This window comes from Miniopterus schreibersii, assembly GCF_964146895.1.
Source record: "Miniopterus schreibersii genome assembly, chromosome: 6".
NCBI classification, from domain to species: domain Eukaryota; kingdom Metazoa; phylum Chordata; class Mammalia; order Chiroptera; family Miniopteridae; genus Miniopterus; species Miniopterus schreibersii.
The window spans coordinates 3,302,240-3,327,001 of record NC_138107.1 but is presented as its reverse complement, the minus strand read 5'-3'; the positions used below and the strand labels follow the sequence as shown (position 1 = coordinate 3,327,001).

The 24,762-nt window shown below is 49.0% G+C and overlaps 1 protein-coding gene and 2 pseudogenes across 3 annotated transcripts; 1 reads left to right on the top strand and 2 right to left on the bottom strand.

Annotated features, from left to right (window-relative positions):
* Positions 1-241: 241 nt before the first annotated feature.
* On the bottom strand, positions 242-11,735 carry C2 (complement C2). Its single transcript, XM_081139446.1, has 18 exons — positions 11,373-11,735; positions 10,991-11,197; positions 10,322-10,507; positions 7,940-8,113; positions 7,760-7,858; positions 7,461-7,594; positions 6,035-6,173; positions 5,345-5,485; positions 4,605-4,694; positions 2,360-2,500; positions 2,137-2,231; positions 1,928-2,042; positions 1,645-1,810; positions 1,483-1,559; positions 1,270-1,361; positions 949-1,075; positions 765-814; positions 242-625 (listed from the first exon to the last, which is right to left on the bottom strand). The coding sequence occupies exons 1-18, from the start codon at positions 11,416-11,418 to the stop codon at positions 449-451; spliced, it is 2,256 nt and encodes a 751-aa protein (XP_080995572.1). The 5' UTR covers positions 11,419-11,735; the 3' UTR covers positions 242-448.
* A 9,993-nt stretch (positions 11,736-21,728) lies between these two features.
* On the top strand, positions 21,729-21,999 carry LOC308558725 (small nuclear ribonucleoprotein G pseudogene; annotated as a pseudogene). Its single transcript has one exon. The product of its transcript is annotated as a small nuclear ribonucleoprotein G pseudogene (transcript).
* Positions 22,000-23,930: 1,931 nt separating this feature from the next.
* LOC308558402 (small ribosomal subunit protein uS5 pseudogene) lies at positions 23,931-24,762 on the bottom strand (annotated as a pseudogene). Its single transcript has one exon. The product of its transcript is annotated as a small ribosomal subunit protein uS5 pseudogene (transcript).

The window sequence follows — 24,762 nt, the reverse complement described above, 5'->3', positions numbered from 1 at the left end:
ACCCTTTGTTGCCCAAGGTCCAGGACTTTCCCTTCAACAGCTCCTCTTGGCCACAGTTCCTCCCCAAAGAGCGCAGACCACCCCCCTAGAGACCAGAAATGAGGCCCCGGTGGCTCCCCTGTTGACTGTGGTATGGAGCAGAGTCCCTGTTTGTCCAGCAGGGTCTCTGACCTGCCTCCAGCAGTTCCTGGAATCACTCCTACCTTCCCCACCCCCACCCCAGGTAGAACACAGACAGATGTGGAAATCACTGATTTTTATTAGGTTCATAACTGGGAAATTTCACTGAAAGTGAAAGAAGAGTGAGTCCCGTAAAGCCGAGGATGGGCTGGGCTTACTCAGGGCGAGGAGTGAAGATCAGTCATGGGGTCTGAAGGCAGAAATTCAGAGGTAGGACATGGGAGAGAGAGTAGGTTCCTCAGGACAACAAAGGGGTCAGAGGGCATGATTACAGGGGCAAAAAGTTCAGGACACCCTCCAGGTGCTGCCTCAGCCAGGGTTGCAGGCGGAAGAGATTGATGTGAAAATCGCGGGGTGGGGGGACCCTGCCCTTGGGGGCTCTCTTGCGGGAGTTTTCTCTGGAACTGTCACAGGGGTTATAGAGACCCCAGCTTACCAGGCCCACCTGGAAGAAAGAGAGAATGGGACAGGAGGTGGCCACAGCCCCAGATCCAAACCCCAACCTCCTGGTTCCTTCAGAGGCCTCCCTTGTCCCCCCAACAAGGCCAAGATCCTGTAACCCCAGTCCTGTGAGCTCTCCTCACCTGGAAAAACCTGAATCTGCGCTCAAGGAAAACTGCTCCCCCAGATTCTCCTGCAGAAAGAAGGGACAAGAGACTGTCATCCTGACTCTCACCCTGCTCCCCTGTCTCAGGGCAGTGCAGGCAGGCTAGCCACCAGGGGCCCCCTCCCAAGAACCCGGCTCCAGAGTGGGTGTGGGGCATTCACCCTTGCAGGGATTATCATCACTCTCCATCCCACTGCATAGGAACTGGTCTGTCACCACCTCTCCGACATCTGTCAAGTTGGGGAACGCAGTTTTGTATTGGGAGACGACCTCAATACACCTTGTCCACTGCAGTGGGAGTGGAACAAGAGAGAAGGTGGGATGAGCAGGCCCAGGGGTACCTGGAAGTCCAGCTAGACCTGGGATGAGGGGTGATGGGGTCAGATGGAGAAAGCATCCAGAGCTGGAGGAGGCAGAGACATTCTGCGTGATGCCCAGGGGAAGCCCACCGCCCCGCAGCATCCCAGACCTGAGAACCTCACCTCTGTCCCTGTCTTGAGGTTAATGTTCAGTTTGCCCCCATTCAAGGCCACGAAGTGAGCAGGAATGCTCAGTTTGTTCAGCAGTTCGCTCTCTGCAGCCAAGAAGAAGGGGAGGTTGGTGCTGGTCCCTTTATCCAGCATCCAGACTTCTGACTTGGGGGCAGGAAGACAGCCCATGTCATCACCCCCAACATCCGAAGCCCCAGCACTCACCGTGATCTCGGCAAGTGCTGCCTGGGGGTCTCCGCAGAGCCAGATTGGCCCCCACCGTGCAGGGAAGGCAGATGGGCCTGGGGAGAAGGGGGGGTCACACAGGCCCGTCCTTGGTGCCCTTCCTCAGGGCTCCCCAGAGTGCTCTACCCCTGGTGCCTGCACCTGGCATGGGTGGACATCTTCACTTTCTGAGCTAGCTTCAGCAGGGCAATGTCATCACCATAGAACTCCAGGATCCCCTGATGCTTCTTGGCAGAGATATCAAAGCCAGAGGAGATCACCACCTTCTCAATCTGGAACTCTTTGCCCAAATGGGAGTTGGGATCCCCTGGGAACAATATGGTAGATTAGGCTGGGCCAGAGCTCCCGATGGGGACAAAGGCTAGGGACATGGGGTGGGAGCTCTGGCAGCAGGGTCGGGAACCCGGTGGGGGCCTTGCCTTACCCACAATGACCCTCCACAGGGAATGGTCATTGTCGTCGTGATGGAAGCAGTGAGCAGCTGTCAGGACCCACTGGTCAGAGATGAGGGCCCCCCGGCAGGTCTCCCGGCTCTTGGGCTGCAGGGGGACAGGTGACCTTCAGGGACTGTGGCTCTCCACCCATGGCCACATTCACCTCTGGGATACAAGCCCCATCCCTCCTTCTTGGTACCTTGATAGTGACATGCCAGGGTGTCCTCTCCTGGGCAGATGCATTAGCTGACATATTCCCCACCCCACATATGGTGTCTATGAGCCGGGAGACATCTGTGGGTGTGAGGAGCAGATGGGGAAGAAGGCAGGTGAGTGGCACTGTGAGCAGGTTCCCAACCTGGCCCCTGGCTGGCCTCTCACTGCCCTGCCCACTCTGGGAAGGGTGAATGAAGCTCACTCACCGAGCATGTGCTCAAAGACCTGGTACAGAGCCTTTGTGTCCTGCAGGATGAAGGCATGCCTCTCGCCGTCCTTCTTGGACCCCAGCTCGTTCAGCTCCCTCCAGTCCACATCCAGCCTGCCCACCCCGATGGCATAGATGTCTGGTAGGGAGGAGGAAATCACCAGAACCTCGTGGCAAGGGGGCTACCCCGTGAGACAGGAGGCTGTACATAGAGTTCACTGTGTCCCACAGAGCCCTACGTGAGCCCCACCTCCACCCCCATACCCATCTGACTTTATTTCCTACCACTGCTCGCTCCCCTTCACTCTCTTCCAGCCACACAGCCTTCCGAAGCTCCTCAGATTGGCAGGCACACTCCCACGCAGGCCTTCCGCACAGGCCACGCCTCTGCCCGGTTCACTCCTCCCCAGCCTCCCCACATGGCTCACTTTCTTACCATTTCAAGTCTTGACATCACTGTCTCTGCACGCTCTTCCCTGACCTTGCTCTCTAAAAACGCAGTGCCCCAAACACCTCCATTCCCTGCCTCCTTCATTTTGTACCTTAGCACCTGTCACCACCTACCATGCCTTGTGTAGTCCTCATTTCTCTTGTTTAATACCCACAGTGGGTAGAACTGTGGCCCCAAAAAGGATATGCTCAAGTCCTAGCCCCAGCAACTGTGAGTGTGACATTTGAAAGTGGGGTCTTTACACGTGTGATCAAGCTAAGAAGAGGTCAGCGGGGATTAGATCTGACGCCTGGTGTCCTGGTAAGAAGAGGGGGGCTTGAACACACACAGGGAGACTGCTACATGACGACACAGATACGCCGAGGGAAGGACGGCATGTAAAGATGGAGGCAGAAGCTGTTATCCTGCCACAAGCCCGAAAATGCCTGGGCCACTAAGAGCTGGAAGAGGTGAGGAAGGAGCCTTCCTAGAGCCTCCAGAGGGAGCATGGCCCTGCAGTCACCTTGATTTTGGACTTCTAGCCTCTTGAACATGAGAGAATGAATTTCTGTTGTTTTAAGCCACCCAAGTTTGTAGAATTTGTTGCACCAGCCCTAGCAAACTAATACATTGGCCCCTACAGAAGGACACCCCCAAGCAGGCCGGCGTTTTTGTCTGTTTTGTTCACAGCTGTATCCTTAGCACGTTGCCTAGCCCAGGAAAAGCTCTCAGAAGTACTTTTAAGTGACTAAATAAATAAGAACTCATGAGCATAGCGTGGAGAAAGAAGTTCAGATCTGGTCTTCCTCTGTAAACGCAGGCTCTAGGACTGGAGAGCCGGCCGCCATAGGCATCCAGGCACCGCCTCTGGGCGAGCGGGTGCCAGGCAGAAGCGCCCAGGGGGGCCCGAGTCCCGCCTCCTCCCACCCTTGCGCCCCTGGCCCTTTTTCTCTCCCCGAGGGCCCTGTGTTGTGTGTCAGGGTGCGATGCTCAGACTGTGAGAGGAGCCTGCCTCAGGCAGCAACCTGCTCTTATGCCCCGCGTGTCCTCCATTCCCCTTCAGTTCCTGCTTCTTTTTAATTGTGTTTTCGAGTCTTTCGCCCTGGCCCGCGGTGCTAAGGAGCAAGGGTGTGGGGTTTGGGTCCTGCCTTCCCTGGGCCAGAGTTTTAAAGAGGGATCTGCTTTCCACTGAGGGGGGGGGGGGGGGGAGCAACAGAAAAGACAGGTCAGGGAAAGTGAAACTTGGGGGCTCAAACACCAGCTCCCTTCCCTTGTCTGGGGCCCTGCTCTCGATCAAAGGTCAGTGCAATCTGTATTTTGTCTGAACCTGAGGAGCTGTCTTTTGGAGTCTGCAGCTGCCAACGCTTTAGTTGCTTATCTGTCCTGCTGCGAGGGGAAATGCCTGGGACAGTCCCCACAGGAATCCAGGCCTTTTCCTCCTGGAGAGGTTCATGGGACACAAAAGGGCGGGTAATGAGGAGGAGGTTGGAGAGCGCTAACACTCACCGCGTCGCTCTGTGCCAGGCAGCGTCTGAGCGGTCGCCCGTCGGCCTACAAGCCCCCCTCTTACAAGTGAAGAAACTGCCCACAGCCACAGCCAAGCGAAGCCAGAACCACAGTTGAAACCATGGGAGGTTTGTCTCCCGGCTCTTCAACGTGGTACTCAGCTGCCTTCATACGGAACGACGCAGCCGGGGGCGGGGGGGGGGGGGGGGGTTCTCCATAGAGAGAAAGCCATGGTGCTGGACCCCTGGCTGTGGGCCGCGTGCTCCCTGCAGGGGCGGCACAGAAGGGGGTGGGGGTGGAGGCTCACCCAGGTAGTCGGTCCTCTTCTGGTTGATGCTTAAGATCTCTTTGATATTGTCAACAGCTTCCTTGGGAGACCCCCCCATATTGGACTTTCCTAGAACAGGGAGGGAAAAGACTGTTCGTCTGGGTGGATATGTCAGGATTCCCCATGGCCCGGGAGGAGTGGGGAGACATTCATCCTGGGAACCTCAACACCTACACTTCCTACCCGAGTTTTACTGAAATTCTCTGCACTTCAGGCACTGGGCCAAGAGCTTCATTTACTTTATTTCATTTAATTCTCATGAAAGCCCAGGAAGTGTGGGTATCCTCATGTTATAGACAAGAGCACAGTTCCGGTGGAAGACATAATGTGGACACAATCCAAGGCTCAAGGACAGCCCAGATCCACACAGGTGCCCTTGCATCGCTCTAACTTCGCTGCTACAGAGCGGAGCCTCGCGCCCCAGCTGGCTCACTCTAGGTGACCTCCCAGGTAGTGACAACCAACATTTTATCATCACAAAGCATTTTACACAAACTACTTCAATTTCTCTCCATAAAAACTGTGTAAGGAAAGGAAGGCAGCTATCATTTTCATCATTGTCATCATCATTACTGTTGTCACCTTCAACACTATTTCTACTTCATAAGTGAGAAACAGAGGCCAAGGTGGCCGAGGGAGGAGAATGCAGCTCTCGGACCCCACCACGATGCTCCACCACTGCACCAGCCCCGCTCGCTCACAGAGACCCTGGCACCCACCATCTGTCAGAAGGATGATGGCATGTCGGATTTCCTGCCAGGCCACCGTGTTCATGCCCAGGCGCTGCATTTGGTTATTCATCATGATATAGACACTATTTAGGGCCCCACGGATGTTGGTCCCGGTCCCATTTTCATGGTCTGGAATATGCAAAGAGGAAGGGAGAAGGGAATCACTCTCTTTCCCCCAAACACTGGAAATGAAGTTATCAGCTGGTTTGATAAACTCAGACCTTGGATATCCAGACAGAGACCTGGCATCATTGCCTGTTCAGGCATTAAGAGCCATTCCCCTTAGAGGTGCTCATTGCATAACCCCAATCCAAGGCCACTCTAAAGTTCCCAGATGCATAGATGGGTTCTCCAAAGAACTTGGGTTGTGTTAGCATCTGTTGCCTACCCCAAGGTAGTTTACCAGGACATGGGAGACCACAGTGCTAAGCCACGAAAACCAGACCCTGTGATGCTGGCATCAGGGAAGAGCCCAGACCTGTACAATACACTGGACGTGCAGCACGTTAGAGGAAGGCAGGAGCTGGTGGGAGCTGGGATGCCCCCGCCATGAACCTGATGTCAAAACCTCAGACTTGAATGCCACCAAGAGGCCCCTCTCTCTCTAATCTGTCCAGATCTTTCTGCAGGACACTTATCTTCTCCCTGCCCCACCCCTTCATTTGATGGCACCCGTACCTTTGTAGTTGATTTTTTCCAGACTGTTGATCACTTCGGTCACATCTCGGGAGCTGTCCTGCAGGACAGACATGATGACTTTCGGCTTTGATGCGAAGGTGATGATGGCGACACTCACGTTGATCTCAAAGCTGAAGATCTGTGAAGGGAAGTGAGAGGTGGTGTAAGGGGCCCTGAAACCGAAGGGTTGCTGGTAAGAGAGCAAACAAAGGGCCCTGGAGGAGGCTGAGAACCTGGACTGACAAAGTCAAGGCCCGTGCATAGACACATCCTAAGAAACTGCTGCTTGGAAGAACTTCGGAAACTGACCCGTGTTGACCATCTACTCTCTTTGATAGGCTCACTCCTCATTTAATCTTTTTTTTTTTTTTGTACTTACTGATTTTAGAGAGAGAAGAAGGGAGAGAGACACAGAGAGAGACTGGTTTGCTGTTCCATCCATTTATGCATCATTGGTTGACTCCTGTATGTGCCCTGACTGGGGATCAAACCCACAACCTTGGCATATCGGGACAATGCTCCAACCACTGAGCTACCCGGCCAGGGCCTCATTCAATCTTCACAACAACTCTGTGAGGGGAGCATGACAGTCCCTAGTTTACAGATGAGGAAACGGAGGCTTTGTTACCTTTCCCCATGTCACACCACTGGTAAGAGGTGGAGGTAGGATTTGAACCTGTCGGTGCTACTCTGAGGCACCCAATGGTCATATTTTGCAGCCTCATGGTTCAGTAAATTACTTAAGTTTAGGTCCTAAGAGAGACTCTAAGGAACACAGAAACTGCCTTCTTTAAAATGTAGCTGGGAGGAAAAACATATGTCTATATAAACTATTGTGAAAAGCATAAACACCAAGCAAATGTGGGCAGTGACTCTAAATCATGGCTTCCAAACTCTTCCGTTTGTGCATCTCATTAGCAAGGACGTTTTGAGCACATACCCCAATAAAGGCATATATACTTGTGAACTATACTCATATTTATAAAGTGTATCACTGTAAACACACAAAATATTGAAATGTTTTCAAATTATTAAATATTAAGTTATTGATTTAATTTAAATTTAGATTATTCAACAGGGATACCAGTATTTTCCTGCCATACCCAGTGGATTATCTTGTGTACCCCCTGTGGAGACCTCCGTTCTAGATGATGAATTCCTAAAAACTAAGACCTCAGTGTTGTTCACCTTTGGTGTTACCCAGCACCCAGCACCCAGCACAGTGCCTGCTATATAGTAGGTGTTTGTGGAATTTAAAATGTGGTCCTGTAAATTGAACCCATGACTCCTTCATCGCAGGTATATAGTCCAGGAGGACTCCTTGAAGGAGGTGGGCTGTGAGTGGGATTCTGAGCAAGGGAAGGAGACAGAGAGAGGCAGTGGGTGCAAGAAGTCCTGCTCTGTGCCCAGGCTTCTGTTTTCTGACCCTGTCCACCATGAGGATGGCACTGTCCTGGAAGATACTGAAGTCTTCCTCTTTCACACTCTGAGAGGCATCCAGGAGCAGGTAGAGGTTCAGGTGACCAGATCGCTGGATTTGGATTTTTCGGCCCACGCTTTCTGGGAGAAATGTAGAAGGGGAGGATTCAGATTTCCCCTCCGGCCTGCTCTCTTACCAAGGGGCTCAGGCCTCCCCTCCAGTCAGCTCAGCCCTGCTGAGCCCACCAGAGGCCGAACCTCCATGAAGCCTGCCCAGCAGCCTGCTGTCCCACCACAAGCACTCACCCTTCTTCTTCTGGGTGGGGTTGGTGGATCCAAGCAGGTGGGACAAAGAGGTGCCCAGGGCAGGGGCCACGTCCTCAGGAAAGTCGTAAGAGTAGGGTTCTGTGGGGAGAGCCGCTGGGGTTAGCCAGGGCCGGGGGTTGGGTGCCCAGCAGTCTAAGGAGGGCCAGGGTGGCTACTCACGGCGGCAGATGGGCTCGGTCCCACTCCAGACCCCGTTGCCCTGGCACTCCCGCTCTGCAGACCCTGTCAGCACCAGATTCACGGAGCAGCGGTAGCTGACCTTGTCCCCAAGGCCAAATCGGGACCCAGTCCGCACAGAGCCCACGGAAATGCCCGGGTCGGGGCAGTGGCCAGCTGCAAGGGAACAAAGGAAGCTGGAGGTGAGCAGGGACCTACCTCCTCGACCTCTGGCCTACTTACCCACCCTCTCCCTCCAGCTCTTCCTCCTCTCCAGCCCCCCAGAGCCTCTTTGGGCCCCTTGGTCTCCCCAGTGGGTGTGGATAGAAAACCTTAAAGAGGGCCAAATATTTAGAGCTCAGTGGGCACGGTTGACAGCTAAAGCACCCAGTCCCAGCCCAGGGACTCAGCCTGCATCCATCCAGAACCCAGGGGAGAAGGCAGCAGAGAAGCCCACCTCCAGAGAGGGCATTGGCACTTCCCAAGCCAGCGAGTCCTCGCTGCACACCCACCAACACAGCTAGAACTAAAAAGATGGCAATTCCGGCCCTGGTTGGTAGCTCAGTTGATTAGTGTCCTCCCGATACACCAAGCTTGCGAGTTCAATCCCTGGCCAGGGCACATACAAGATCAACCAATGAATGTATAAATAAGTGGAACAACAAACTGATGTCTCTCCCTTTCTCTCTCTAAAATCAATAAATACAGCCCGGCCGGGTGTGGCTCAGCGGTTAAGCATCGACCTAGGATCCAGGCGATCAGGGTTTGATTCCCGGTCAGGGAACATGCCCAGGTTCGGGCTGGAGCTGATCAATGACTCTCTCATCATTGATGTTTCTATCTCTCTCTCCCCCTCTCCTTTCCTCTCTCTGAAATCAATAAAGATATATTTTAAAAAATAAAATAAAAAATAAAATAAAATCAATAAATACAAATTAAAACAAAAAAAGACGGGTAATTCCAAGTGTCGGACAGGATGTGAGTCCACTGAACTCAGCTACATTGCTGGAGTGTCAGTGAAGCTGCCTGCTGCCTCCACTAAACTAAACATGCGGGCCGGGATGGGTAATTCCACTCCCAGATAATATGCTCAAGAGAAGCAAGTGCACAAAAGTCATGTATGAGACCATTCACAGAGCTCTTCTTATAATAGCCCCAAACTGGAAGTAACTCAAATGCCCATCAACAAAATGCATATATAAATTATAACATATTTATATAATGGAACTTCACAGCAATAAAAAATAAACTGCGATGAGCAGGGCAGCATGGATGGACCTCCCAGGCAGAATGCTGAATAAAGGGAGCCAGGTGCACAAGAGCACACTCTGTGTGATTCCATTTGTATGAGGCTAAAAACAAGCTAAACTAACCTGGGGAGACAGAAGCCAGAAGAGTGGTTGCCTTGTGGGAGAGGATAGGGGCCTCCTGCGATGCTGGACATGTTCTCACTCTTGGGTGGTGGTTACATGGGTGGATACATGTGTAAAAATTCATCAGGCTGAATACTTAAGATTTGTAGGCTTTACTATAGGTAGCTTTTACCTCAATTTTCAAACAGATTGTATTTATGTTTGAATAAATGGCTACTTGGCAGAGTCAAGGACACAAGCAGGGAGCTGAGGCTGGGCCGCCTGGCAGGGCATGGTCCTGCGTCTCAGGGACCCTGTGTCCTCTGCATTATGTGCTCAGAGCTATGATCCAGGAAGCTCCCAAAACCCACAGGCAGATGTGGCTCCAGGAGTTCTGAGAGCCCCACTCTGTCCAGCAGAGCCCCTCACCATTCACTGGGACAGCAATAGCCATGACAAAAGCGCACGCGGCACTTACCAGGTTCCAAGGCCTGTTCTAGATGCTTACTAATATCAACTCCCTTCACCCACAGAACAGCCCCCTTTAACCTCTCTATGCCCCAGTTCTCACAGCTGTACAACGGGGATAGTCAGCACCATTACTATCCCCATTTTACAGACATGAAAACTGAGGCATGGAGAGGATAAATAACCTGCCCAAAGTCTGTCAAGGTCAGAGGCAGGCTTGGAACCCACCCCGGCTCCAGGGCCAAGTCCCTAAAGCATGACATCCTCAGCATATAGTCCGTCCTGCAATCCCATGGGGCCTGAATGCCCACCTTGCTTTGAGGCATTTGGAAAAGCTAGGCAGTGTGTGGAGCCTGTATGGTGGAGCTCAAGCTTAGAGCCGGCTGCCTTGGCTCGGGCTCCCCGCGGGCCAGTGATGTGTGACCTGTCGATCTCAATTTACCGAAATCCAGGAATATTATTTTGACACTAGAAACACAAGGTCCCTGTCCCCGCAGAGGCTCCCTGGACACCGGGCTGGCCCCAGGGTTCCTGGAATTCCCCAGCCATCAGTCAGGCCACTCACCGCCATTGTCACACACAGCCGTCTCCCCGTCCCACATGCCGTTGGGGCGACAGTGCCGCACGGGTGAGCCCCGCAGCACGAAGCCATCCTCGCACTCGAAGCTCAGGTTGCCGCCCACAGGGTGGGACCCCAGCCGTGGGGTGTACATGCCATTCTCAAAGGAAACAGGGGCTGGGCAGCGAACAGCTGGAGAGAGAGGGTATGGGGATACAGGGATAGACGGGTAACACCTGGGCTGGGCACCGCGTGGGTGACCTTTCCCTGCGTGCGTGGGGACAGCCCACTTGCCGTCCGCATGTTAGGTCGATACCGCGCAATTGGGTGAACGCTGGCGGGCTCACGCAGGTGGACCCAATGCACTGATCGACAGCCACTTCTCTCAGCCCCTCTCCTGGGGTCCTCAGCTGTCCCAGGAGTGGGCAGCCCCATGCGGTCAACTGTTAAGTATTTGGAAAATCATCCTGGCGTTCAGCACCCCGCAATCTCCATCGAAGCCTGCCTCCAGGGCCCTGCCGTGGCAGGCTGCCCTTTCCCCACTATCTTGCAAAGCCCCAGGGAAAGCAGCGCTGCCCCCTCCCACACCGTCCAGTCAGGTTAGGCCCACTCCAAGCAAACCCCAGAGAGGTTCGGAGCTCGCGGGGACCCCGAGCGATGCCATGGGAGCCTCACGTTTGCAGACCGCCTTTCTCAGCTGGGTGGATCTCGGGGTGCGCCACCGGCCGCTGCTCAGGCACAGTCTGGATGCGGGGAGTGGGTACCAGCCCAGGGGGCAGGAGTAGATGAGGACGCTCCCCGGGTCCCAGCCATGGCTGAGGGTGAAATTGCCACCAGAGATCTTCACGTTCTGGGGGCAGGAGGGCGCAGCTGCAGCCACGCCTGTGGGCATGAGGACAAGACTCAGAAACGGAGGAAGGAGGAAGGCACCCCCCTAATCCTTGGGCCTGACGAGGGAAAAAGGAAAGCAGAAGAGACCGTTTCCAGTGTGGAGCCTCACCCGGGGGGGGGGGGGGGCCCGACCAAAGACCCCAGCATCCCCCTCCCTTGCTCCTACCTGCATACAGGGGCAGCAGGCAAAGCAGGGCCCCGAATGAGCCCATGGTGTCCAACGTCCGGGCAGGGCGAGGCAGCAGGCCCAGCCGGAGAGGGAAAAGGTCATCTGACTTCCCGAAAATCAGAGCTGGCTTAGCAGCCGCTTCATTTGCTGCCAGAGAAGAAAACTAGGGAGTGGCCAGGGGGCGGCCTCCAGCTGGGAGAAAGCATTCAGGGGCTGGGGCCTGAGCTGAGGGCGAAACCTGTGCCCTAACCCCAATGTAGTCATGGTGTCAGCGCATGCACCCAGGCCTTGGCGTGGGCTGCGGCCTTGCCCGCGGACACACAGCCCTGCACACACTCTTGCATGAATAGTCTAAAGCCCACAAACCCACCAGCCACCCAAGATATTGCAAAACCCCTCGCTTAAAGTTTCAGTTTTCTTATGGGTTTCCCCGAGTGGACTTGGCTTCTTGATAGCCTGGGATAGTGTTGCCTTCTTGAACATAAACCTCCAAGAGATTGAGACGCATTTTCTCAGAGCTTCTTGATACATAGGAGTAGTTAGGATCTTCCCCTTCCCCTCTGCCCTTCCTCAAGGAGAATCCGGGAGCAAAACATGAAACCAACACTTAGTTTTAGAGACTGGAAAATGTTTAGAACATTTTTAAGAAAAGTTCAGTAGATAAAATTCCCAACTTATAAAATAAATGAATGTTGGGTTGGTTACTCAAAGGATTAAAAGTATTTAGGGGTTTGGGGCGAGCTTTTAAATTAGAACCTGCATTGTATGAAATGCAGGAAGCAAAGAGACCCTGAGCTAGTGCGTTAGCCTCCCCATTGCACAGAACTCTCTCTGCTACTTCCTCAAACTGTGAGGGAGAGATGAAAAACATCCGTCAAAAGTAAAGATGAGCCCGGCCGGGCGTGGCTCAGCGGCTGAGCATCGACCTCGGATCCAGGCGATCAGGGTTCGGTTCCCAGTCAGGGCACGTGCCCGGGTTGCCCGCTCGATCCCCAATCCAGGGCCTGCAGGAGGCAGCCGGTCATTGATGACTCTCTCATCATTGATGTTTCTCTCTCTCCCCCTCTCCCTTCTTTTCTCTGAAATCAATAAAGATTTTTTTCTTTTAAAGTGAAGACAAAACGTCTTTCAAGTTATCAATTAAGTTTCTGAAAACTCTTTTTATTTACAAATAACTCCTCAGAAACACACATACACAACATGGGGTTCCCTTGGACCCACTGACTGAAGGCGGGGAGACTGTGACACCCTGGTTTTGGGGGTCCCAAAGCTGCTGCTGTGGCAGAGTTGTCCCTAAAATAAAAGAGGAGTATGCTCTCCCCTTCCGATGCACTGGACTACAGACCTGATGGTGATTCGAGAACAACATCCTGGGGATGGACAACAGAGGCAACAGAGGAGCCCAGGTCCCCGACGTTGTGTTGGTGTCATTCTAGCCCTGCCCACCTACTTCAGTGGTTACAAGAGAGACATAAACTACCTTAAGGGTGGTGGACATTAGAGATGTTCACCAATATCCTGGCTTTGCCTCCTTTCCGTCACACAGTAGGACTGAATCTCCCCACTCACTCCCTTGGCCAATAAAACCTGACTCTGAGTGACAGGTATCACTTCCAGGTGGAGCTCTGCAAGGCGCTATGGTGTTCACCGAGCTCTCTCCCTCTGCTCCATCAGCCTAGACCCCAGGCACCGGGAGCACAGTCCCTGCTGACCCCACAGAGATGTAACCATTGTTCTGTGGTCACCACATGGCCACTGCACAGGGAAAAAAACACCCAACATTTAGGGGTGTAAGAAAATGATGTGAAAATCCTGGAAGAAAACATAGGCGGTAAAGTCACAGACATCCCACGTAGTGGACTTTTCACTGATACATCTCCTAGGGCAAGAGAAACAAAAGAAAAAATAAACATATGGGACTACATCAAACTAAAAAGCTTCTGCACAGCAAAAGAAAACAGCCTCAAAGTACAAAGGAACCCCACGGTCTGGGAAAACATATTTGCCAAGGATGCATCTGATAAGGGGCTAATTTCCAAAGTGTACAAAGAACTCATAGCACTCAGCAAGAGGAAGACAAATAACCCAATTAAGAAATGGGCAAAGGACCTGAATAGGCACTTCTCCAAAGAGGACATACGGATGGCCAACAGACACATGAGAAAATGCTCAACGTTGCTGATCATCAGAGAGATGCAAATTAAAACCCCAATGAGGTATCACTTCGCACCTGTGAGAATGGCTCCATCAACAAATGAACAAATGACATGTGCTGGCGAGGGTGTGGAGAAAGGGGGACCTGGTACACCACTGGTGGGAATGCAGACTGGTGCAGCCACTGTGGAAAACAGTGTGGAGGTTCCTCAAAAAATTAGAAATGGAGCTGCCCTTTGACCCAGTGATTCCACTCCTAGGAATGTATCCTAAGAACCCTGAAACATTAATCAGAGAGAATATATGCACCCCGATGTTCATAGCAGCACAGTTTACAATAGCTAAGATCTGGAAACAGCCCAAGTGCCCATCAGTAGATGAGTGGATAAAAAGCTGTGGGACATTCACACCATGGATACTACACAGCTGTAAAGAAGAAGAATCTCGTACCCTTTGGGACAATATGGATGGACCTGGAGAATATTATGCTGAGTGAAATAAGTCAGGCAGAGGAAGACAAACATCACATGATCTCGCTTATATGTGGAATCTAAAGAACTTAATAAACTGATGGACAGAATAGATTCAATGACATGGAAGCATAGATGAGACTGAGGAGTGTCAGAGGGAGGGAGGAGGGCGGGTGGGTGGAGGGGGAGAGAGTAACCAAAGAATTTATATGCATATATGCACAACCCAAGGACATGGACAATAGTGGGGAGAGGGACTGGGGAGGGGGAAGGGATGGGGTGGAACTGGTCATTGGGGAGAAAAAGGGACATCTGTAATTTTTTTTTTTTTTTTAAATATATCTTTCTTGATTTCAGAGAGAGGAAAGGAGAGGGAGAGAGAGATAGAAACATCAATGATGAGAGAGTCATTGATCGAGCCCACAACCCGGGCATGTGCCCTGGCCGGGAATCGAACCCCGGTCGCCTGGATCCTAGGTCGACGCTCAACAGCTGAGCCATACCCGGTCGGGCCATCTGTAATATTTTAAACAAAAATAAAATTTAAAAAAAGAAAGAAAATGATGTGTTCTTTCTCCTGACTCTGGGTTGGCCAGGTGGTTCTTGTTGTGCTTGTTTACCTGGGCTTGCTTATGGAGCTGCAGCCATCTGAGGTCTCATTTCAATGGGGACAGTGAAACAGCTTCAGCTCACCACCACCCCCCCACCCACCCCCCCGTGGCCTCTCACCCAAGCCCCTCCCAGTGTGGCTTTCAGGGCAGCCTTCCAACCCTAGCATGAGCAGCAAGGTCTGGTGACATCTATCCTCAGAAGTCACATAACATCACTCCTACCATGTTCTGTTGGTCCACAGCAAATCACGAGGCCAACCCAGATTTATAGGTGGGGGACACTTGACCTCTTGATGGGAGGTGTGGCGAAGTCACATTGCAAAGAGGCATGCACACCTGAAAAGGAGACATTTGTGGCCATATACTACAAACTACTATGGTAGCCGAGATCTGGGGCTTGTCTGCTACCCGGTGCAATAAATCCTCACCTGACTGGATTCTCAAGCTACTGAATTCTGGGTGCCTCTCCAAGCCACTGCTATAGACTGTTTTGCATCCCCTCAAAATTCATACATGAAGCCCTAACCCACAATGTGACTATATTTGGAGATTATTGAGCCTATAAAGAGGTAATTAAGGTTAAACGAGGTCCTGATCTGATCCCTCTCTCTCTCTCTCTCCCCCTCTCTCCCTGCCTCCCGCCTGCCCGCCCTCATGTGTCCCAGAGGAAAGGCCACCTGAGGATGGCCATCTGTGAGCCAAGAAAAGCCTTCACCAGAAACTGTCCATGCTGGCGCCCTGTCCTCAGACTCCCAGCCTCCAGAACTGTGAGAAATAAGTGGCTGGTGTTCAAGCTGACTCGTCTGTGCCATTTTGCTTTGGCAACTCAAGCCGACTAATTTATCTTCCCAATTTATATCTAACAATGTCTTTAAAAGAAAGGACCTTTCTTTCCTGAGTTTCTTCCAATATTTGTTGAGTTGAGTGCACTCGGCCGAGTGTGTCAGAGCCCATTCCTCCTTCTTCCGTAAGGAATAAAGCTCCCTTTGTTCACCGAGTCCACCGTGTGTGCCCCTAAGGAAGGGCTGGGCTCCTCGCCTTCTCTCCTCCCCTTCTCGCCGGCTGGAATGCCTCCCTAGGCCACAAGGTGGAAGTCACACGTTCACAATGACAAAGCGGCAAAGGTAAAGAAGCCCTGCCCAGGAACCTGCAGGGCCACCTGAACACTGGACTGCTTGTGCTCAGGTCGTTTCTGAAACTGTTGTGGCCTTGTCTTAACAGCCAAACCCGTGTCTAACTAATATACTTACCAGAAATCAACACTGGAGCCAAAGGCAACACCTGGGACACCTGCTTATCAGACTTTAACCTAAACTGCTGTGATAAAGAGAACCCCAAAACACAAAGACTTAAATAAGAGGCGTTTACTTCTCTCTCAAATAAAAGCCTCCGTGTAAGCAGCCAGGGGGCGGCAAGGCTGGCCTTGGCCCGCAGAGCTGCTCATCGCGTCCCTCGGGCCGCAGGCTTCCTCCATCTGGCTCTGCCGCACCGAGAGCTAACTGTCCTTGTCCGCAGCGCTGAAAGAGGGGGCCTCCCAGGCCCCAGAAAGTGGAATGAAGAAGGAACAGGGACAAGTAGAGACATGGAAACCCGCCGGACTCTTGCATTCAGGTTCCATCAGCAAAAACTTGACTACGTGGGAGGCGGGGAAGTGCGGTCTCTAGTTTGTCCGCGTGCAAGGCTAGAGCTCTGCCACCACACATTTGGGGAGGACGCATTTGGGGAGACAGCGAGCAATGTGCTAGAGGAGGTCACCTCTGAAGGGAAGCTGCCCGTGAGAGCAGCACATTGCATCCTGGCAAAGCAAGCTGAACAGAGGAACAGTGGGTCACCAGAGTTGGTTCCCTGTTCCACCTCTCCCCGAGGACCTGCCCATTGCGGGGAGGCCATGGCCTGAGAGCCTCTGGGCCTGAGGTCACCAGGTCTTTATTCCCCTGCCTACGCTCCCAAGTAGATTTCCAGTAAATTACCCCCCCTTTGGTGAAGGTGACCTTGGCTTGTCTTTTTGTTGTTGTTGTTTAATCCTCACCAGAGGATATTTTTTCCATTACTTTTCAGAGAGAGTGGAAGGGAGAAAAAGAGAGAAACATGAGAAACATCGATGTGAGAGAGACACATCAATTGGTCACCTCCTGCACATACCCAGGGCACTGAGCCTGCAATCCAGGTACATGGGCTGGAATCGAACCCAAGACCCTTCAGTCCATGGGCTGACGCTCTAACCACTGAGCAAACCGGCCAGGGCAGCTTGTCTATGTTTTGCATAACTAAAGAGCCTGGCAAATGCAACTTATGTTTTCCCTCTAATTGGGAGGAAGGAGGTAAATGCCTAAAATGACAGAACTTTCACTCCTGCCATCTTCTTCCCTCTTGTCCAAATTTCTTCTCGTCAATTCAAGGCTTCTAATATCTGCTTTCAGGGGCCAGTTCCAAAGAGAACAAATCGATACTCCATAGTCTGCAACTCATCCCCTAGTCACAGATTTTAAGAAGGAAAAGATGGCCCAGCCGGGCATGGCTCAGCGGTTGAGCATCGACCTAGGATCCAGGCGATCGGGGTTCGATTCCCGGTCAGGGCACATGCCCGGGTTGCGGGCTGCAGCCCATCAATGACTCTTTCATCATTGATGTTTCTATCTCTCTCTCCCCCCCTCTCCTTTCCTCTCTCTGAAATCAATAAAAGATATATTAAGAAAAAGAAGGAAAAGATAGTATGATGGCTTCTCAGGATGCCTTACCACTCCCACGAGGAGCTCATCACCTCACCGCTAAATTTCATCAGAGAAGTGGCTGGCATATAAGACAGGCAGGGCCATGGGGATGTGGTCTCCATTTGACCACAGTATCCTTCTTGTCCAGTGTGGACCCTTAGACATGGACTTAACTAAGATCTGCCACCCTCAACCTCCCATAGCAACTGCAGAGCCAACTCCATTTCCAGGTCATTCCCCCATTTTGGAAACGAGGCTGACCTGGCCTGGTCTGGTCCCCAGCCTACTGTGTGATTTGAGCTGAGGATTCAGCATTCCTGAGCAGGGCTCTTTCTGTTAGTAGTGGATCTGTCCTTACCCCACTTAAGTCCCTTGGGCCTCAACATTGGTCTGTGTCACTGACTTCCAATAGCAGCCTCTCTCTCTCTGCCTCCTTGAGGGTTTCTCTGGTGTCCTCTCCACCTGTCCCCTCCACCCCAGTTCTTGCTGCCTATGAGGGAGGCTGCCCTGCGTAGCCCAGATGAGAGTGTAGTGGCCTGGTTCATGTACTCAGGAGTCAGCTGGAAAAGGGCAAGAGGAGAAAGGGCCTCTGGCTGTAACCTCCCTGGCTGCCTCCTTCACCGCCCTATCCTCCTCGTCTGGACATTCGCTTTGGTGAGAAGGGGGACCTAATGGCCCTTTCTTTGCCTTTTCATTCAAAATGCCTATTTAAGAGAGCCCAAATAAACAAAATCATAAATGAAAGAGTAAAAGTTACAGCCAACATCACAGAAATACAAGGAATCATTAAAGAACACTACAGCCCTAGCCAGTTTGGCTTCATCCCACAGACTGAAGGATACTGGGTTCAATTTCAGCCGAAGGGCACGTTCCTCGGTTTCAGGCTTGATCCCTGGCCCGGTCGGGACGAGTACAGAGGGCAACAAATCCGTGCGTCTCTCACATCGATGTGTCTCTCTCTCTCTCCTACTTCCACTCTCCCTGAAAAGCAATGGAAAAAGTATCCTGGGGTGAGGATTAAAATAAATAAATAAATAATAAAATTAAAAACACTACAAACAATTACATGCCTACAAATCTGACAACCTGGAAGAGATGGATAAGTTTCTAGAAATATATAACTTTCCAAGAATGAACCAGGAAGAAATGGAAAATCTAAACAGAACAGTTGCTAGCAATGAAATTGAAGCAGTAATAAATAAATAAAAAACTCTCAAGAAATAAAAGTCAGGACCAGATGGCTTCACAGGTGAATTCTACCAAACATTCAAAGAAGCATTAACACCAATTCTTCTTAAACTATTCCAAGAAGTTGAAGAGGAAAAAACACTTCCAAACTCATTCTATGAAGCCAGCATTGCCCTGACACCAAAACCAGACAAAGACATCACAGAAAAATAAAATTACAGGCCAATATCCTTGATGAACATAGAGGCAAAATTTCTCAACAAAATGTTAGCAAACCACATTAAAAAGATTATACACCATGACCAAGTGGGATCCACCCCAGGGAAGCAAGAATGGTTCAACATCTGTAATTCACTCAATGTGAAACATCACATTAACAAAATAAAGGATAAAAACCATATGATCATCTCATTAGATACAGAAAAAGCATTTGACAAAATTCAACATCCTTTTATGATTTAAAAAAACTCTCGACAAAATGGGTATAGAAGGAACATATCTCAACATAATAAGGCTATATATGACAAACCCACAGTTAATATCATACTCAATAAAAAGCTGATAGCTTTTTTTGTTAATATGTCTTTATTGATTTCAGAAAGAGGAAGGGAGAGGGCAAAAGATAGAAACATCAATGATGAGAGAGTCATTGATCGGCTGCCTCTTGTATGCCCCCTACTGGAGATGGAGCCCGAAACCCAGGTATGTGTCCTGACCAGGAATCAAACCACAATCTCCTGGATCATAGATCGATGCTCAACCGCTAAGCCACACTGGCTGGGCAAAGCTGATAGCTTTTTCTCTAAAGGCAGGAACAAGATAAGGGCCGTTATCACCACTTCTATTGAAAGTAGTATTGGAAGTCCTAGCCACAACAATCAGACATGAAAAAGAAATAAAAGGCATCCAAATCTAAAAGGAAGAAGTAAAATTCTCATTATTTGCAAATGACATGATATTATATATAGAAAATCCTAAAAGTTCCACCAAAAAACCTATTACAATTAATAAATGAATTCAGTAAAGTTGCAGGACACAGAATCAATTTATACAAAAATGTGTTGTGTTTCTATACACCAATAAAAACCAATCAGAAGGAGAAATTAAGAAAACAATACCATTTACAATTGCACCAAAGAGCATGAAATACATAGGAATAAATTTAATCAAAGAGGTGAAAGACCTGTACACTGAAAATAATAAGACATTGAAGAAATTGAAGAAGATACAAATAAATGGGAGGCTATACCACGCTCATGGATGGAAAAGGTTAATATTGTTAAAATATCTTTACTACATAAAACAGTATGCAATCCCATTAAAATACCAATGACATTCTTCTCAGAACAGGAACAACTAATCCTAAAATGTATATGAAACCACAAAAGACCCCAAATAGCTACAGCAGTCTTGAGAAAGAACAACATGGGAGTTATCACGCTCCCTGATATCAAAGTATACTACATAGCTACAATAATCAAAACAGTTTGGTACTGGCATACAAACAAATATATAAATTAATGGAATAGAATAGAGAACCAAGAAATAAACCCATGTCTATATGGTCAATTACCCTATGACAAAGGAGGCAAAAATATACAGTGGGGTAAAGAGAGTCTCTTCAATAAGTGGTATTAGGAAAACTGGACTGATGCGTGCAAGAAAATTTTCACCACTTCCTTACACCATTTACAAAAATAAATTCAAATGGATTAAAGACTTAAATGTAAGACCTAAAACCATAAAACTCCTAGAAGAAAACATAGAAAGTAAACTCTTTAACATTGGTCTTAACAAGAAGATATAACAATTATAAACATTTACACTCCTTATAACAGATCAGCAAAATATTGAAGGGTGAAATAGCCCTAAAACAGACTTATATGCAGAACACTACACCCGTTAACAACAGCATACACATTCTTCTCAAGTGTACATATGTTAAGCCACAAATTATCTCTCAATAGATTTTAAAAGATAGATATCATACAAAGTGTCTTCTCCAACCACAACAAGATAAAGTTAGAAATCAACAAAAGTAAAACTGAAAAAGTCATACATTTATGGAAATTAAACATTTTTTTAATTAGTTCTTTTTTTAAAAAAAATGGGTTTATTTTTATTTTTTTGGAAAGAGAGAGAGAGGAAGGTAGAGGGAGAGAGAGAAAACATCAATCGGTAAGCTCTGTTTGCCTCCTGTATGTTCCCCAACTGGGGATAGAATCTGAAACCTGGGTATGTGCTCTGACCAAGATTCGGGAAGCAAACCGGCCACCCTTCGGTGCATGGGGCGACACTCAACCAACCCGAGCCACTTTGGCCAGGGCAAACACATACTCTTAATCAATCAATGGATTAAAGAAGAAATCACAAGGGAAATTAGAAAATACTTAAAGACGAATGGAAATGAAAACACAAAATATCAAAACGTATTGGATGTCCCAAAAGCAGTGTTAAGAGGAAAATTTGTAACTATAAACACATTAGAAAAACGAGAAATTTCTCAAATCAGCTATCTAACTTTACAAGTCAAGGAACTATAAAAATAAGAACAAACTAAACCCAGAGTTAGGAGAGGGAAGGAAATAATAAAGATCAGAGCAGAAATAAACACAAGAGAGACTAGGAAAACAATAGAGAAAATCAATGAAACCAAAAGTTGGTTCTTTGAAAAAATTAACAAATCTTTAGCTAGATGGGCTAACTTAAGAGAGAGGGGGAGGAGAGAGAGAGAAAGAGAGAGAGGAGACTCAAACTACTAGAATTGGAAATGAAGGTGGGGACCCCTGATTCTACAGAAATGAAAAGGATTTTGAGTGAGTACTATGAGCAACTATACACCAACAAATTGGACAGCCTGATGAAATGGTCAAATCTATTTTTAGTAACATGCGACTTGCCTTTTTTGACCAATCAACCTGCATTATCTTTTTTTAATTGAGCTACAACACACATAAAGTGCACAAATCTTATGTGCACAGCTCGTTGCCTTTTTACGTAGGTTGTCATTCAAGTAACCACCACCCAGATCGAGGCACACAACATCCCCTGTCTTGTGCCCTTCCCAGTCATTTCCCTCCTACACCCCAATTTAATTTTAAAATGTAATTTCATTATAAATTTTTACATAAAAGCTCAAATCTTTCACTTCTCTTTAAATATTTCTCTTCTAGACGCAAAAAGCCGGGCCTGCCGCGGGGGCCTAGGAGCATCCACGGATTCCGTTTGGAGGTGTCTTTGAGCTCGCTTAAACACCAGGAGCCAAGCTCACCCTCCCGAGTTAAACAATTTATGGACAAGAAGTTATCGTTGAAATTAAATGGTGGCAGGCATGCCCAAGGGATATTGCGGGGATTTGATCCCTTTATGAATCTTGTGACAGATGAATGTGCGGAGAGGGCGACCAGTGGGCAACAGAACAGTACTGGAATGGTGGTAATACGAGGAAACAGTATCATCGCGTTAGAAGCCCGGGAACGAGTATAAAGAATGGCTGTCCTCACAGGGATGAACTGCTTCCACATGCCCCCTCTCCATGCAGTACCTGTTTTAACACAATATAAAAATCCAGTCCCGTCCATTTTCACACTAAACTTTTGTTAAATAAACTTCTGTATTGATAAAAGTAAAATAAAATAAAATAAAATAAAATAAAATAAATAAATAAATAAATAAATATTCCTCTTCTGCTTTTCACCTTTTCCCAAATAAAATGCCTCTTTTGAACTATAAATATATAAAATGTTTCATTGTTTTCTTAATTAGAATTTTATTTCCATTTTTAAAATATTCGGAATACAAAACAAAGGATCTGGTTTCTTCTATAAATAATTGTCATGAAAAGATGGAAGAGGAGCCCTAGCTGGTTTGGCTCAGTGGTTAGAGTGTTGGCCTGGGGACCGAAGGGTCTTGGTTCAATTACGGTCAAGGGCACATATCTCAGTTGCAGGTTTGATCCCCAGCCCCAGTAGGAGCACGTTCGGGAGGCAACCAATTGATGTGTCTCTCTCACATCGAAGTTTCTCTCCCTCTCCCTCTCCCTTCCATTCTCTCTGAACCTTTAACAAAAGGTTCTGAAAAGCAATGGAAAAAATATCCTCGAGTGAGGATTAAAGAAAAAAAAAAATGCTGGTTTGAAGGCTACATGGTGTCAACTTAAAAAAAAAAATGGAAGAGGAATAGTTATAGACTGAAAGAATTAAGAGTCATATGGACCAAATGCAGCACATGGCCCTTCTTGGATCCTGAGTCTAACCAACCACAGTAAAAGGACATTTCTGGAACAGTCAAGACAATTTGAGCACAGACCATGGAGCACATGATATATATTATGGATTGTGGTTAATTTTGTTAGGTGTGATCATGGTATTGTGATATTGTTTTAAAATTCTTTTTATATTAGGTACACAAACAGCAGTATTTACAGATTAACTGATTGTCAGGCATTTGTTTAAAAATTCTGTAGCAGGAGGGAAAGACCATATGAAGAGAGGCTAGCCAACTGTTGAGAATTGTTGAAGCTGGGTGGTCTGTACATGGGCGTTCTGCACACACTATTCCCCTTATTTTGTGTATGTTTGAAAGTTTCTATAATAAACAGTTAAAAAAAAAACCTCAACCCCCTTTGACCATTAAGTCGTTAAAATTAAACAAGGAAATAAAAAGGCTAGACAAGACACCAAGACCTTGGCACACAATGTTCACTGTCAAAATCATCAAATGAATGAATGATAAAGCTCAGGGAACATAAGTACTGAATCATCTTGCCAGTTACACAGCCACTGAAATTATTAAATGAGATATTTGTATATTAGTCTTTTTTTTTTTAATCCTCACCTGAGGATTTTTTCCATTGCTTTTCAGAGAGCGTGAAAGGGAGAGAAGAGAGAGAGAAACATCCATGTGAGAGACACATCGAGAGGCTGCCTCCTGCACTCCTAAGGATGGAGCCTGCAACCGAGTTACGTGCCCTTGGCGGGAACTGGACCCAGGACCCTTCAGTCCACAGGCCGACGCTCTAGCCACTGAGCCAAACCGGCTAGGACGAGTCTTTTTTTTTTTTTTTAATCCTCACCTGAGAATATGTTTACTGATTCTAAACATTTTTTAATTCATATTAGAGAGAGAGAGGGAAGGAGAGGGAGAAAGAGAGAAAATTGATCGGTTGCCTCCTGAACTTGCCCCGACCAGGGATGGAACCCGCAGCCTAGATACGTGTCCTGACAGGAAATTGAACCTGCAACCTTTTGGTGTCAGGAAGGAGGCTCCAAGCAGCTGAGCCACGGCCAAGGCTGCACGTTGTTTTTTTGTGAGTTTTACCAGCATGAGTCAATACTTTGGAACCCAGTAATATCTGGTTTTGGGAGGTTTTTTTGTATTTTTTTTAACAGGCTTAATTCACTTTATTTTTCTGATATGAAATTACGTGATGGCCACAGCTGGAGCCTGGGTCCTTTGCACAGAAACTTTGGTGTGGCTCTTTACAAGATGGTCAGTGAATTCCTGACAGGGAGACTTGGTGCAAACAGTCTCTTTTCAGAGATCTAGGATGAGATAGCTATAGGTCTTAGAGATGGCATCGAAGGTGGCCTTGGAGACATTGCCCAGGGTGGCAGTGCGGCCCCTGGCCGAGGTATAGCAGTCATCGATACTGGCCAGCAGCAGCAGCTTCTTTGGGCACAGGGGCCGATACGATGCCAATGCCCCTGGGGGCAGGGATGAGGCCGTCAGAACAGAGCCACAGCGGCCGGTCACCTTGCTAGGGACAGTGTAGGGCTTGCCAGTCTTATTCCCCCAGTAGCCTCGCAGCACTGAGACAACAGAGAGCTTGGCCAGGAGGATGGTCCCACGGATGGCAGTGGCTACTTCGAGCCCTAACACCCAGACCAACGTGTCCATTGTAGTCCCCAGTGGCAACAAATGCCTTGAACAGGGTCCTCTGGCCAGCCCATGCCTGCTTTTGCACAGGTCTAATCTTCAAAACCTCATCCTGGAGGGATGTCCCCAGGAAAAAGTCAGTGACCTCAGATTCCTTGATGGGCAAGAAGAGAGAGGTCTCCTCCAGGGACTTGATCTTCATGTCCTTGACCAGGCGGCCCAGCTTGGTCACAGGGATCATTCTTGTCCTCGGCCTTGCCTCCCGGCCCGGCCGCGCAGAGGCCGCTGCCCAACCCTCCACGGAAGCCGCCGCGGCCTCCGATTCCAGGCCCCCGAGGCCTCCTGGCCCTCCCGCAGCACCGGCGTCCTCTGCCAT